The sequence below is a fragment of the Nothobranchius furzeri genome, chromosome 5 (genome assembly GCF_043380555.1).
Source record: "Nothobranchius furzeri strain GRZ-AD chromosome 5, NfurGRZ-RIMD1, whole genome shotgun sequence".
In the NCBI taxonomy this organism is placed as follows: Eukaryota; Metazoa; Chordata; class Actinopteri; order Cyprinodontiformes; family Nothobranchiidae; genus Nothobranchius; species Nothobranchius furzeri.
This window is the reverse complement of record NC_091745.1, coordinates 29553724-29568892: the sequence shown is the minus strand read 5'-3', so window position 1 is coordinate 29568892 and position 15169 is coordinate 29553724. Positions and strand designations below refer to the sequence as shown.

Genomic DNA, 15169 nt, shown 5'->3' with positions numbered 1-15169 from the left:
GGGATAGGTTTAATGGGCTGGTTAGGTTTCCCTACCATCTGACAAACATGACACCCTTTACAGAAACACGCAATCTGTTTCTTCATTCCAGGCCAAAAGAAATGATCTAGAACCGCCAGGTAAGTTTTCCTGATGCCTAGATGACCCGACCATCTGCTCTCATGTGCTAAGGCTATTATCTGGTGCCTAAAACACTGAGGTACCACAATCTGTTGCACAACACCCCGTGGAGCCTTATTTTCTAAAGGATTTTTCCAGCGCCTCATTAAGAGATCATCCTCCAAATAAAACCCAGAAGATTTCTCAGCCCCATTCTTCACAGCAGCAAAACACTTTTCTAAAGTTTTGTCATCCTTCTGCTCAGCCACTAAAGTAGAGCGAGGAATTCTTCTTTGATCCAACAAATTTACTGAACCAAATGATACTCCTTTCTCAGGTTTCAAACCAGTTGGCACGTCATGTGACACTGGTTTGGGTTCTGGTTCCCCAAACAGCATAGAAATATCTAACAAGTCTTCAACATCCCTTTTTGTACAGGACCTTGTAACTACACAGGAAGGAGAAATACCTGGGGGGGGGGATACCACACAAGGTAAATTCTTAGGCTTTTCAACCACTTGCGGTGTAGGGACAACAGTGCCACCTGCAATGTCGTTCCCCAACAGAATATGGACTCCTGAAATTGGCAGAGTTTTGCACACTGCCATTTTGAATCTTCCCGACACAAGGTCACTTCTCAAATCTACTGAATGTAACGGACATGAGATCACTTCCGAAGTCAGACCTCTTAATAGCGCTGAGACATCAGTAAAACTGGTATCATCGAAAGGAAGCAAATTATCCAAAATGAGTGTCTGTGACGCTCCAGTGTCCCTCAGAATCTTAACCGGGACAGCGTCCAACTTACTCCCCCCCAGGGTTACCGAGCCCTCAAAAATAAATGGTTCAAAACTGTCGTACAGTTTTCTGACCTTATGTTCCGTCGTGGTCTCCGAAACAAACGCCACTTCATGTTCAGATTTTTCTCTCTCTCACTTCAAAATCAGACAATCCTTCACAATGTGACCCGGTTTGTGACAGAAGAAACACTTCACTGGATTTTTCCCGTCTTTCACGTCAGATAATCGCGGTCTACCCTCATAGTGCCTTTCGGGTTTTGCCTTGTGTTCCCATTTTACCCGATGTGTAAGCATAAACTCGTCTGCTAAAACAGCAGCAGCTGACAAGGCAGACACTTTCTGTTCATTTAGGTACAAAACAGTTTTCTCAGGAAGACACCGCTTGAACTCCTCAAGCAAAATGAGTTCTCTTAATTCAGCAAAGTTTGTTACCTTTGACGACATCACCCATGTATCAAATAATAGACTTTTGTCCCTAGAAAACTCCACAAACGTCTGCTCCCCATCCCTTTTTCTTAAAGATCTGAACTTTTGGCGATATGCTTCGGGGACCAATTCATAGGCATGCAACACAGCGTCTTTTACACAATCATAGTTTGCACAATCATGAACCGATAATGAGGCCATAACCTCTTGTGCTTTGCCACTTAACTTGCACTGCAGCAGGAGAGGCCAGACTTCCCGCGGCCAACTGAGTGCCGCAGCGATGCGCTCAAACGCGGCGAAGTAGCTGTCCATTTCGGCCTCACGGAACGGTGGCATCAGCATCATGCACTTCCCCACGTCCAGCTTCTCAGTCTCACCCGTCAAGCCAGCTGACGGCTCCACGATCGGCGCTGCGCCTGGGCCTGCATCTCCAGCTCCAGTCGCTTAAGTTTTATTGACGTTTCAGCTTCAAGTTCCAGTTTCCGAAACTCGTATTCTCTGTCACGCTGTTTGTCCTCAGCCTCCTGTATGAGACGAGCCAATCGCAGCTGCAGCCGGGCATGTTCAGGAGAACCAAATCTCGACTCAGGAAAAGACGGATCAGAGCCAGGGAGAGGCAACGGAGGAGATCGTCAACCCGCACCTCCGTCAGGAGGCAGCTGCTCCACCGTCGCTCCCGCAGCCGCGCTGCCCGCGACCACACCATCCTCCACTCCGTCCACACAGCCCCCACCCGCCCGCAAAGGCAAAACATTAGAAACCGCCAATGGAGACAGCAGTTCATGCTCCTCCAACACAGAGGCAATCTTCTCCTTCAGATCCATCTTCAGCATCAACTGAGCACCAGCGAGACCGAAGTAGTCAGCTACCTCCAAAAGATCTCGCTTACGACACACGTCCAGCTGTCCGCGGGAAGGAGCCTGCAGAAAGGCAGCCAAATCAAAACTAGACATGACAGAAACACACAAAAAAACAAATTATTAGTCACAACCCAGGGAAGCGCACAAAACGGAGAAAAATAACGAGAAAAAAAAGAGAGCGAGACTGTACCAACTCGCAACCGTCAGCAAAACACCAGCCAAAGCTACTGACCAACGAGCCCCCATTTTATTACGTTCTCGACTCTAGTTATTGGGAAAAATCAGGGAATGAAACGGGTTGTAAAATAATAATTTATCTTTCTTTGTGTTCAATTATAATTACAAGGATTTACAAACAAAACAAAAACCCAGCTGGGACCAGGAAGTTTTACACACAAAACAAACAAAATATTTGGCATTTCTTTACCCGCAAATTATCTTTAATTGGTACCAACAAAACAGCTAAGATCCTAAAGCTAATAACAAAATACCACCAAGTTTAAAACAAATCCTCTCCACAGTTTGGACCAGAAAAGTGTAGAGATTTACTCTCATTTAAGATAGCACTTTCTCAAGATGTTAGCAGACTAAACCATTTAACAGAGAAAAGGGAGCGTGGAGTGGAGTCAACCCATGGGTAGGAGTTGCTCCCCGTGTAATGGTTCCAACGATGTTTTATCCTCCTCATGTGGCAACTGCAATCAGTCCCAATCCGCCTCAGCTGCAGCTTCTGCTCCGGAGCTGTCCGTTGATGTCATTTGGGGCAAAGTTCACACAAGGCTGCTGGTCCTGAACTCTGCAGCCCTTGGCAGAGTCAACGAGTCCTTGTCCCCAGAGGCTCAGAGGATCCATGTTGTGTGACATGAAAAGTAAAACACAACCATAAACTTCACACAACCTACCGGGGAACGTAACAACCTGCAGAAGAGTTCTCTGGCTCCGACTCAGCGGTTGGATTTTATTGGCATTGCCATAGATTCTGTGGCCATGCGGGCGAGGCTGACCGAGCAGAGGAGGGTCCGGATTCGGTCTTTGCTCCAGGCCTTTCGCCTTGGGGCAGCACCCCCGGTCCAGGTGTGGCTACAACTGTTGGGGATGCTGATCTCGGCTTCTGCACTGGTGCCTCTCGGGCTGCTCCACCTTCGGCCCTTGCAGAGTTGGTTCAACGGCTTCCGCCTGGATGCCCAGCGACACCGAAGGGTCGAGCTGGAGGTCACGAGCAGCTGTGTGGCTACTTTGCATCATTGGGACGATGTCGCCTACCTGAGTCTCAGTGTCCCGCTTGGCACGGTCCCCGCCAGACGGGAGGTGGTCACGACGGATGCGTCACCCCAGGGGTGGGGGGCGCATTGGCGGTGCAGGTTAGTCCGGGGGTTGTGGAGCCCCTGTCAGGCACGGCTTCACATCAATGTCCTGGAATTGAAGACCGTCTACTTGGCGCTGAGGCGCTTCTTGCCCTTTCTGTGGGGCAAGCACATGTTCGTTTGGATGGACAGCACCTCGGTGGTGTTCCACATAAACCATCGGGGCACCAGGTCATTGCGATCGTTGAGGGAGGCTCAGACGAAGCCAACGAAGCCGGCGAAGCGGGACCTCCTGTCTCAGATGGAGCGGTTCTCTACCATGGTGTTCCGGCAGGGACGTGGACCCTGGTTCTTGTTCCCTGCATGAGGTTCTGCGGTACCTCCGGCACCTGTTTGACAAGGGCCGGACTGCCTCGACCCTTAAGGTACACCTGGCGGCTATTTCGGCCAACCACCTCTTAGTGGATGGCAGGAGCGTTGGGGCTCACTATTTGGTGACCCAGTTTCTGCGGGGCTGTCCCTGAGCGTCTCCAAGCTACGGAATGGAACTGAACGGAAGTTACGGTGTAACTATGGTGTGAGTTCCTGGATGACTGCCAGTGGCAGTAAACAGAGTGGATGTATTTCCTCGCGCTCTGCGCAGGTCGAGTACCAATGTAAACAAAGTCACGCACGTGACACGTAGCGCACCTGGTCGCGAGTCTATAAACTACGTGCCGATAGCTACGTTCGGGTCTCCCGGGATCTTCTCGCCTGAGAAGTTCCGAGTGACCCTTGTGACTGGCAGTCATCCACGCAGGAACTCACAGAACCATAGTTACACCGTAACTTCTCTTATCTGTATTTTTCATTCTTCTAACTTTACCTGAAATATTTTCGTTCCTCTTTGTAACCAAATTTTTATTGTACAGCATTCTGGGGATTTTCAAAACTTTTCATACAAAAGTCAAAGTTAAATCTTAAAAGCAAAAAGCTAAATGTTTCCATGACAGTTTAGCTGTTGTGAATTATGATTACTGAGCGTCTAATTGGGGTGTTTTAGGTTTTTGCTGAGTTTGATCAGACTTAAAAATAAACGCTGAATAATTCCTCCTGGACCGGACCTAACCGGACCGGTGACGCAGCTTTGCAGTAAATCACGTGACTACATATTTTCTGGGTTAGGATCGGTTAGGATCAGCCACGCCCCTCCGCTTGATACCAGGTCATGTTGAATGGTCTTTAACTCGTTTTCTGGCCAGTTACCAGTGCGAGCTCAGAGTCCGGATCTTCTTTGGCGGAACCGAGCTGCAGCCTGCCTCCAGAACCGAACTCCAGACCCGGTAAGAACCTGCTGCTGCTCCGCTGAACTTCCGCATTTCTCCTAAATCGTTGCTGCTCCGTGGAGCTCTGCTCGCTACCTCTGCAGAATTAAAGTAGTTTATCTTAGAATAGTTGTAATAAAATAATCTAAAAGACGTTTTTGCTTTAGAAATATAAACTTTAGGTGTTTTGTTTGCAGAAGTTTTAATTCAAACCCTCCAGAATCAACGATAAAACAGCGTTATCCGTGTAGTCGCGACTGTAAGCGAAGTTTTATTTATTTCAGGATCGGAGATTGGTTAGAAAAGCTGTTTTCTTCGAGAGGTTCCTCAAAGGCCTTAGGTGTTGTAAAAGGCTCTGTGCGCGCGATGAGTAAACACATAGCAAATATGATTTAAAAGGACATGAATTATTTAACATACCTAGACATAAGGATACTCATAAAGGAACATTGTGTCCATATATGGAGTTAAATTGTGGAATAAATTAAATACTGAAATCAAGAATGCAAAAACAATATTGACTTTAAAAAAAAAAGAGATAAAAAAATGGAATGATTAACTTATATAGAGCTGTTACATAAATGTGTGAGGGGGAGGGGGGATGAACGAAGAAAAGGATAAAAGTCTATGTATTCATATGTGTACCTATGTATGTATAGAGGTCTATAACTTCATGCTTCTCTCTGTGTAACTCGTCTTCTCTTATGGGTAGAGATTGTGTGGGCCAACCAGTCCAGGAACTATATTGTTAAATTTTTTTGTATGAATGTTATTTTAGTTAAAAGGGGCAGATAACATGAGTTTGTCTTCTTTGTGTCCCCTTTTTCATTTTAGCTTGTAGTAATTTTTTCTGTATTTTTATTTTAATGTCAATAAATGAAAAATGAATTAAAGAAAAGAGGGTGCTGGGACGGACTGTATTAATTGCATTCGCGCGCGTGCGCGCGCACACACACACACACGCACGCACTCAGCTGAATTTCTGCTGAGGGCTCTCACTTAAGATTCTTGTCCAGGTGACTGTAGCGAGGTGAGGCTCCCCCAGGGTTCACCCTCCAGTTGTTTTGTGTCTGAGTGATTGATAAACCAATAGGATTGAGGTTCTACTGGCTCATTCTTTACTGATCCCAGGTCAGCCATTGTTCAACAGACATGAACTCTGGTCCAGAGATAAACGTGTGCGTGTGTAGTGGGTGCGCCACTGGGACTGAGATTCTCTGCTTGCTTTGTCTAAGTAGTTGCTTCACTCAGTCATCACGAGTTGTTGATCTGCTTCTTCTCCTGTTTGACTTGAGTTTAAAATCTGCAAGCTGACGTCAAAAATAAAAATGTAAGTTTAGAGATTTTTTTCTCCAGCAGGAATGCAGCGTGTCTAAAACTGTAGGCGGCTGTGTTTCCGGTTTACTGACACACCTCTGATCGGACTGGGTCAGCTGGTTCCAAGTTGCTTTAACAATCGGAAGATGAACGCTTTAATAAACACAACAGAAACAATTCCTGATTCACTGATGTTCTGATCTGGTCTCGAGACTGGATCAGAACATCTCTTGTTTGGATGTTTTGGTTCAGTTACGTTTTTCTGTCTCCAGCATCTCAACATGTCCATGTTTGGAGGAAACCGTGGACCCAACAATGAGATTTCAACGGACGTGTCCATCATCCGGATCCCGCCTCATCACTACATCCATGTTCTGGACCAGAACACCAACATCGCCCGTGTGGAGATCGGACCTCTCACCTACATCCGGCAGGACAACGAGAGGTCAGTTCTAGCTTTGGTCCTGAAAACACGGTTCCAGCTTCTCACATGACACCAGAACCAGAACCGCATGTCTCCTCCCAGAGTTCTCTTCTCTCCTGTTCGGATGATCGTGGTTCCACCTCGTCACTACTGTGTGGTGTCCAACCCCGTTGCCCGTGACGACAACAACGAGGTCCTCTTTGACCAATCGGGCCAGGCCAAGCTGCGCCATGCCGACCTGGAGATCCGTCTGACCCAGGACCCATTTCCTCTCTACCCTGGAGAGGAGATTCAGATGGTGTGTATGTGGCTGTCCAACTGGCTCGCCCGGTCCGGTCTGGTGCTGATGTAATGCTTGGGTTATTTCCAGGATGTGACGCCGCTGCAGATCGTTTATCCGGACACGGCGCTGCGTCTGCAGGCGCTGCTGGACTTCGAGGAGGAGGGTCTGAAGAGGATTGCTGGAGACGAGTGGCTGTTTGAGGGACCAGGTCAGTCTAGTCTGGACTCATCAGGTCCACAAGTGGTGCTGTTGGGTTACAGGAACCACGTCAGAGTTCAAGCCCTGTTCAGTTTTACACCAACACAAGGATCTCTGTTCCCAGTTCACTCTGTTTTCCAAATGTACTCACAAACCTTTAAAGCATAAAACACACGTTAACGTTTCTGTCTTTTTTCTCAGTGATTTTTATTGTTTGTTTTTAATAAAAATCCCAAATTTAGTTCCAGTTAAAACAGGATTTGTTGCCTTCAAAGGGACAAACAGGAAGTTTGTGTACCAGGATCAGACCTGAAACTGAGTCAGACAGAAGAGCTAAATGAAGCGGACCTGTTCCTGGTTCTGGTTTTGCTCCGGTTCTAGTTGGGTTTTTGTTTCAGGAACCTACATACCCAGGAAGGAGGTGGTGGTTCTGGAAACCATCAAGGCCACCGTGATCCGGGAGAACCAGGCCATCAGGCTCCGAGCTCGCAAGGAGGGCAAAGACAGAGGAGGTGTCCAGAGAGTCACAGGTAACAGCTGTCTGCACCTGTCCGCACGGCCGGCGAATGCAGGGAACTTGTTCACATCGATAGTTTTAGCTGACAAGTTTAGTCTGACCGTGTAAAACTCCTGCTGCAGTAAGAGTCTATCACCTACTTCTGCTCCCGGCAGAAGCAGCAGACCTCTACCTGTTTCAGTCGTGGTGTTCTAGCTCACCTTAAAAAACTACATCCAACACATCCGCTTAGCCTGGCGGCCCGCCAAGCTCATATAAATAATTAATAGTTGTCCCCAGCAGCAATCTCCAAGCCTCACTCAGGTTTATGTTTATTGTCCCAGCAATTTAAACTGATGCTCTTGGTAACACCCGTCTCCACGGTAACCGGTGGCACCCGTCCAGTCTTTTGAACTTCAGGATCATCCATCTGAACTTGAAGTGTTTCATAATCATGTCCCTGTGTGTCATTCAGGTGAGGAGTGGCTTGTCAGTAAGGTGGGAGCGTACCTGCCAGGTGCTCACGAGGAGGTCCTGGATATTGTCAACGCCTTCATCCTGACGGACAAGGTGACCGGCCGTCCATAAAACTGATTTAAATCATTTACAACCTTCCTTACGTCCTCTTATTGCATTTTTAATGAGGTTCTTTATTTTTATATTGGGACATGTACGGGTGTGTTGTGGGTTTACCTAGACGCGTTTAGACCGGCCAACAGAAAAGCTGCAGTAGCTCAGGTGGTAGAGCGGGTTGCCTCATGATCGGAGGGTCATGGGTCCGATTCCAGCTCCTGCCAGGGGTAAACTTCTGTTGTGTCCTTGGGCAAGACACTTCACCCAACTTGCCTGTGTTGGTGGTGGTCAGAGGGGCCGACGGCGCCAAATGGCAGCCTCGCCTCTGTCAGACCTCCCCAGGGCGGCTGTGGCTACAAGTAGCTTATCATCACTAGCAGTGTGTGAATGTGAGAGTGTGTGAAAGCGTCTTTGGGTGTCTAGAAAAGCGCTATATAAGTTCAATGCATTATTATTATTATTATTATTATTATTATTATAAAGACAAACATCTGTGACACTTCTGATGAAGACCACAGCCGAAACATGAAGAACACCAACGTTCACTCTCATTGTTCCAACCCAAACGGGATCACACGAGGGACCTGAGAAGCCAAAGAAGTCGTTCGTTTGAACCCCTTCTGGATTAGCATGACCTTGATGACTGAGAACATTCAGCAGCATGTCTGATCACCTAAAGGCTTCAGACGTCCTGCAGGAACTACATGCTGCCTCGGTGCTGCCTGACGCACATTTATTAGTATTTATTGCTTTGAGTTGAGTTTCGTCTCGGAGCTGAAGCACAACGAGAGCGAGGTGCAAGATGATCCAGCAGAGTTTCCACTGTTTCAGCTGTAGAGCAGGAGGAAATCCCACATTTGTTTAAAGGCTCCAAACAGAAAATCTCATTTTTTAGGAGTTTTATTAAAAGTGGTTGGATGACGTTGCTTTATTCATATTTATAATTTTCTGGTTTTCTCAGACTTTTTGCAGCTGAACTGGGATGCTTACTGGTCTGTGCTGGTGCTGGTCTCACGCTGCATCTGTTCATGCTTCCAGAAAGCTCTGCATGTGCGTGCCCTGCGCCCCTTTAAGGATGCCGGCGGGCGCGAGCGGCGCACAGGGGAGGAGTGGCTGGTGACCATGGCCGACAGGGAGGCCCACATCCCTTCTGTGGCTGAGGAGGTGGTTGGGGTTGTGGATGTAACCACCCTGAGCAGCCGGCAGTACTGCGTGATCCTGGACCCGGTCGGGGCAGATGGCAAGCCTCAGCTGGGCCAGAAGAAGGTGGTGAAGGTGAGGAGTCGGTTCACGCTTTGTCACTTGTAGATTCAGTGAATGTTCATCTAAATGTTCCAAACATTTGTTCCTCCACTCCTCCCCCAGGGAGAGCGCTCGTTCTTCCTACAGCCTGGTGAGCAGCTTGAGAACGGCATCCAGGATGTGTACGTGCTCTCGGAGGAGGAGGGTCTGGTTCTACGGGCTGTGGAGGCATTTAACGACTCCGAGGTGAGGAGACGTTCACAGCAGAACTCCTGATGTTGGTTCCTAGTCAAGAACAACCACCCTGCGGTTCTGTTGATTTTATTTTATTTTATTCTTTAAAACAATTGTACGGGTGCTTCTGAGGGACATGTAGAGACTCGATAACCCAACATTTAGAGCCTTTCCAGGACTTCATCCAGGCTCGGTTCTTTCCCCGAGCGGCTCTGATGGATTTGGTTTTGTGGACTTGGAGGTTTACTGGAACCAGTTCATCAGGGGAGATTAGAGTAGCAGCCTGTGTGTGGTTATAAGGCGTGCTGCCTCAACGGTGGCTGCTGCTCCCTGCAGGTGTGTGAGCACAGGAGTGAGGTCAAAGGGTGAAAGGTCGAAGCCACACCTAAGATTGTTGGGATTCAGCTCATTTCAAAGGGTTCCTGGAAAAGGAGTGCAGGTTTCGCCACGGGGCGAGGTGGCAGGCCATCTAGTCGGAACGTTTCTACCAGCGTTGTGCAAACCCGTCCCCTCCCTAGCAGCCAGACTGTAATCTCTTAAACTTGTTTGCTGCTCAAACGGCAACATGATCGAACACACAGCGCCGTGTGTGTGTGTCACACACACACACACACGTACCTCCGATCTGAAAGCAGGGGGGGGGGGGGGGCATGCTTAATGCCAAGGACAACTATTACATTAAACATGATGGATCTGTAAATATTAGTGGGGACAAATCTGTGAAAGAGGAGGACAGAAAAGTAAACGGTGCTTCAGAAAGGTGAGGAGATGAGTGAGAGCAGGACAGGTAAGAGGATCCCAGCCTTATGGCAAGATGTTTTAAAATTTAATCAACAGTAGGACCTCTGTAATTCCTATTTCATATAGAAGTAATGACTTATCCTAGTACTTGTGTACTTGTTAGAATGAAGACATCAACAGCTACATAGTTACTATAGAAATAATAATTAATGATAACTCAGAATATAAACGTAAAGTTGGGTTGTTGTTCCTAGTAGAAAAGAACATTCCAGATGTCCATGAGAACGTTCTTACTGCAGGAACGTGTCGGGTATCTGAGATGTTTACTCTAGATGGTAAGAGTCATTCAGGTATATCATAGATGTTATAGGATGTAAACATTAGCTCGTTCAGTTTAGCCGCGTGTTGCTAACAGCTTCATGGACATGTCGTTCTTCATTAGCCAGCCATCAGGGACAAGATGCACCCACTACAGAGTAAGCTGTGTGTAGCTTCCAGGAGCTTTGAGATGTTTGGTCTGTGATGAGCGGAGGAAAGGTTGGTTCTGCTGAAGCAGCTAAAGACTGCTGCAGGTATGGAAAGCTGTCCTATCATAAAAGGCCCTTAGCAGATGTTCTACAGCAGGTCATTCATGTGTTTGTTGGTAAGATTAATTTTCCACACGAGGACTCATTTCAGCTGAGAGGTTCACATTAAGGGATGTTCTACTAATTTACCTTTTAAGGTGAGTCTAAATAAGGTCACATGACACAAACATCTTAATGTGATGCTTTCTAACCAGGGAGGCAGAGGCATGTAGGACAGTTCTGATTGGATGAAAGAGACTTGTCTTTATTCATGGGTAAGATCCTAACCTGTGGATCGGTGGTGTCTAGGTCAGTAACCAGCTCACACCAGCAGGTGGCAGAGTTGAGCTGTAATCTGCTGTGGATGCCCAGGCATCCAGAACTAATCAGATTACTAACATCAGTAATCACATTACTTTGATATCCCTCTTCTCTTCTCCTCCTTTCTGACACTTTTATCATCAAACATTTATTTTTGCTATTTTTGTTTTTCTTTTCTGGTCTTTGGTGCCTTTTGATTCAGTGCCCCCCTCCCATCCTGCTTCCCCCTTCTCCTCCACCCATCCCTCCCCCACTCCACTGCATCTACATGTTAACCCTTCTCTCCATCCTCCCCCGTCTCTCCCGCTCTGTTTGTCAGCCTGAAGAAGAAGAGGAGGAGGAGGATCCTGAAGAGGAGGGGCGCTCCAAGCGAGCTAAGCGGGGCAGCGTCCTCCGTCGCCCTGGAGACCGATGGATGCTGCGGGGGCCCATTGAGTACGTCCCCCCTGCCAGCGTGGAGGTGGTGCTGACGCAGCGTGCCATCCCCCTGGATGAGAACGAGGGAATCTATGTCCGACACATCAAGACCGGAAAGGTAGCGACCGAAGTCAGAGCGTTTAGTTTGGGCCAGCAGAAGTACTCGTTCTTCAGGACAGTAGGATTATTCTGGATTTGAGTTTTTATCCCTTCCTTCTGATCTCAGGTGCGTGCCGTGATCGGACACACGTACATGCTGAACCAGGACGAGGAGCTTTGGGAGAAGGAGCTTCCGACAAACGTTGAGGCTCTGCTGGCGTCTCGCTCCGACCCACTGGCGGATCGCTCCATCCGCCACGGGGGTGGAGATGGCCAGCCGAGGGACAAGACCCGGGTGGTGACCTTCAGGGTCCCCCACAACGCCGCTGTGCAGATTTACGACTACAGAGAGAAGAAGGCCAGGTAGACGTGACACCGTGGGGCTGGTGATGGCTGAGGGTTGGCTGATGGTTCCTGTGTTGACCTACAGGGTGGTGTTTGGACCTGAGCTGGTGATGTTGGGACCAGATGAGCAGTTCACCGTCCTGTCTCTGTCCGGCGACAAACCTAAGAGAGCCAACGTCATCAAGGCCATCTGCCTCCTGCTGGGACCCGACTTCTGCACCGACATCATCACCATAGAGACCGCTGACCACGCCCGCCTGCAGCTGCAGCTCGCCTACAACTGGTACCCTGCTCTGGTTCTGGACCAGCGCTCACAAACATATCCCATTACATGTTTTAATATCTCAATAAATACCAGAACCAGTTAGCTCAACCAGCATTAGCTTCCCGTCCAACTCTTCCTCTTCGTTCCATTCAGGCACTTTGACGTGAAGATCCCCGCCGACCCGGCTGCGGCAGCAGCTCTGTTTTCAGTACCGGACTTTGTTGGAGATGCCTGTAAAGCCATCGCCTCGCGGATCAGAGGAGCTGTCGCCTCTGTGCAGTTTGATGACTTCCATAAGGTCCGTTTGGGTCAGAACCTGGGTTTAGTGTCGGGTTCTTTCATGTTTTCTTCTGCATTAAATGCATTTCTGACCTCATTCAGAGTCCGAGCTGGGGTCTGAGGTGAAATGTTTGTTTACTGGGAAGTAGGGCTGCAACAAACGATTATTTGGATAATCGATGAATTGGATGGGGTCTCGACACGATTAATCGATTAATCGGACTACATAGGGACATTTTTAAAAACTGCTAGGGAAACGTTATTTCTCTCCTTCCTTCACTTTATTAAACACAACATAATTAGAAAACAGTTCAATAGCAGAAAAACAACATGCCATCACCTAAATTGTCTTATAAGGTGTATAAACAGAGACCCTAAGCTACATCTATCTGTGACCTAAAATGCTTGGTCCAAGTTAAACAGCTTAAAGAGCAAGTCAACCCCTACCAGAGTCTAACTCCACTCCCACTTCATGTTTGATAAATGCAACAAATGCTGTTGCCTGGCAGACCGAGAGGGCGGAGCCGCTAACAAATACACACACACTCAGGCTCACGACAGCATTGTGACATCATAATGTACCAGTTTACATCATAGCATACTTGTTAGACAATAGCGGTGGCAGATTTAAATTAAAATACAGTGCAGAGTTTTTACCTGACAACGGCACAACACTGCCAGTTTTAGGCAGAATATTTAAATTTTAACTAAGATGCACTGAAGTGCCAAATTATTGACGACATGTGTCTGCAGCATGATTAGACACTCATTTATTTAGTTTATCAGCAAAAAAAAGTTTATTTGGGGGTGACTTGCTCTTTAAGGGCAATTCTCATCTGTTTTGTTTGATCTCATCTGTAGACATTTATTATAACTGGGGATGTCAAACAACTAATTTTTAAATGTAATTAAACATAGGCTGTGAATTAATCAAAATTGATCACTATTTCCAAAAATGACTGAAAAAATACCAAATAAAACAAAAGTAAATGAATGCCGCCCTCCTTGTGATGATGCCCTGGGCAACTGCCATAAAGTCACATCAAGAAATGCTGCTGATCATTCCAATGATCCCAAATAGACTCACATTAGGCCACATGAAAGCAACTGAACCCAAAAATATATTAACCAGTATATAACTGCACGCACACAACACGCCTGCAGCAACAGTTAGGACTCCTCCCTCCCTTTTAAAAGCGTTTTCGCTTCCGAGGTCATTGTGGTTGTAAAACCACATGCTAGTAGTCTGGCCCCAGTGTGATTAACCAGTTTCTGTGGAAATGTGACGGCGGAACCGGTTCGCAGCGGCGCGAGTCCCCCCCCCCCCCCCCGTTTATCTAATAGCGTCGCGCTTACAATTTTATAGACTTTTTTTTTTACGAGCTTAGGGCATGTCCAGCCTGTGTAATAATCCGGGGCTTGGGTGAATCACTTTTGAAAAGTTTTTAACTTACCCGGACACCGAGCTCTCTCCCTCCTCGCTGATGATTCGCATCATCACTGTAGTACTCCCGTGCCATGCTAAGTCTGACCTACAAACGTTGCAGGTAACAAATTTCTTCGCCTGATTTAACTGAAAATGCTCCCAAACTTTAGAAGTTTTTACTTCTTTGGGTCTCGCTGCTTCTGCCGGCTAGTCCCTCGCGCTGATCTGAATTGCTTCCGGTCTGTGCGCAACGGCGGCCGGGGGGTTGGAAGAGTTGTGCAACACAACGAATCGATGACACAATTTGTTGCCAACGCTTTTAGTAATCGATTTTCATCGAATTTATCGATTCGTTGTTGCAGCCCTACTGGGAAGCATAAATGTCAGATCAGGCGTGAATGATGAACTCTACTTTGGGGTAGCTTGTCTGAGTCAGATTTCTCTGGAACTGCCTGACCCGACCTGATCTGGGACCTAACGAATCAGAACTTTTCCAACTTTGACTTGGTGCTCAGAACTCAAACCGGATCATCTGCTCGGCCGTGTTCGGCTTTGATGAGAAGCTGGCAGTCCGTCCCGATCTGCGTTTCGGTCAGAACAACCTGGTGATCAGCAGCGTGGACATCCAGTCTGTAGAGCCGGTGGACCAGAGGACCAGAGACGCCCTGCAGAAGAGTGTCCAGCTCGCCATCGAGATCACCACCAACTCCCAGGAGGCTGCGGCCCGGTCTGAAGCACACACTGCTCAGATTCTGTTGGAGCCACGGAATTGCACAGATTCATGAAGTTCTGTTTGTTCTGCAGACACGAGGCAGAACGTCTGGAGCAGGAGGCCCGGGGCAAACTAGAGCGCCAGAGGATCACAGACCAGGCGGAAGCAGAGAGGGCCCGGAAGGAGCTGCTGGAGTTGGAGGCGCTCAGGTTGGTCTAGAGGGTCCCTTGGCACAATCAGTTTAGTAGAACCCATCTGGTTCTGATCCATCCTGTACTTCAGTGCCTCGGTGGAGAGTACGGGAGCTGCTAAAGCCGAGGCCCAGTCTCAGGCAGAGGCAGCCCGGATTCGAGGAGAGGCGGCTGTCAACGAGGCCACGCTGAAGGCTGAGGCCCAGCGGATCGAGGCGGTAGGTTCCACTACCTCCTCAGAGTAGAA

General features: G+C 48.0%; 1 protein-coding gene across 1 annotated transcript in view; it reads left to right on the top strand.

The window, feature by feature from the left end:
* The first annotated feature begins 4642 nt into the window (after nucleotides 1-4642).
* The window catches only part of mvp (major vault protein), an 11770-nt gene continuing 1243 nt past the window's right edge, over nucleotides 4643-15169 (top strand). Inside the window, exons 1-15 of the mRNA XM_015976295.3 lie at nucleotides 4643-4811; nucleotides 6383-6555; nucleotides 6637-6832; nucleotides 6905-7025; nucleotides 7414-7545; nucleotides 7987-8081; nucleotides 9123-9359; nucleotides 9450-9572; nucleotides 11508-11723; nucleotides 11832-12067; nucleotides 12135-12332; nucleotides 12468-12612; nucleotides 14535-14746; nucleotides 14824-14940; nucleotides 15014-15140. Of these exons, the coding sequence (XP_015831781.1) occupies nucleotides 4704-4811; nucleotides 6383-6555; nucleotides 6637-6832; nucleotides 6905-7025; nucleotides 7414-7545; nucleotides 7987-8081; nucleotides 9123-9359; nucleotides 9450-9572; nucleotides 11508-11723; nucleotides 11832-12067; nucleotides 12135-12332; nucleotides 12468-12612; nucleotides 14535-14746; nucleotides 14824-14940; nucleotides 15014-15140 (2436 nt within the window). The 5' untranslated portion in view covers nucleotides 4643-4703. The remainder of the gene's footprint in view (nucleotides 4812-6382; nucleotides 6556-6636; nucleotides 6833-6904; nucleotides 7026-7413; nucleotides 7546-7986; nucleotides 8082-9122; nucleotides 9360-9449; nucleotides 9573-11507; nucleotides 11724-11831; nucleotides 12068-12134; nucleotides 12333-12467; nucleotides 12613-14534; nucleotides 14747-14823; nucleotides 14941-15013; nucleotides 15141-15169) is intronic.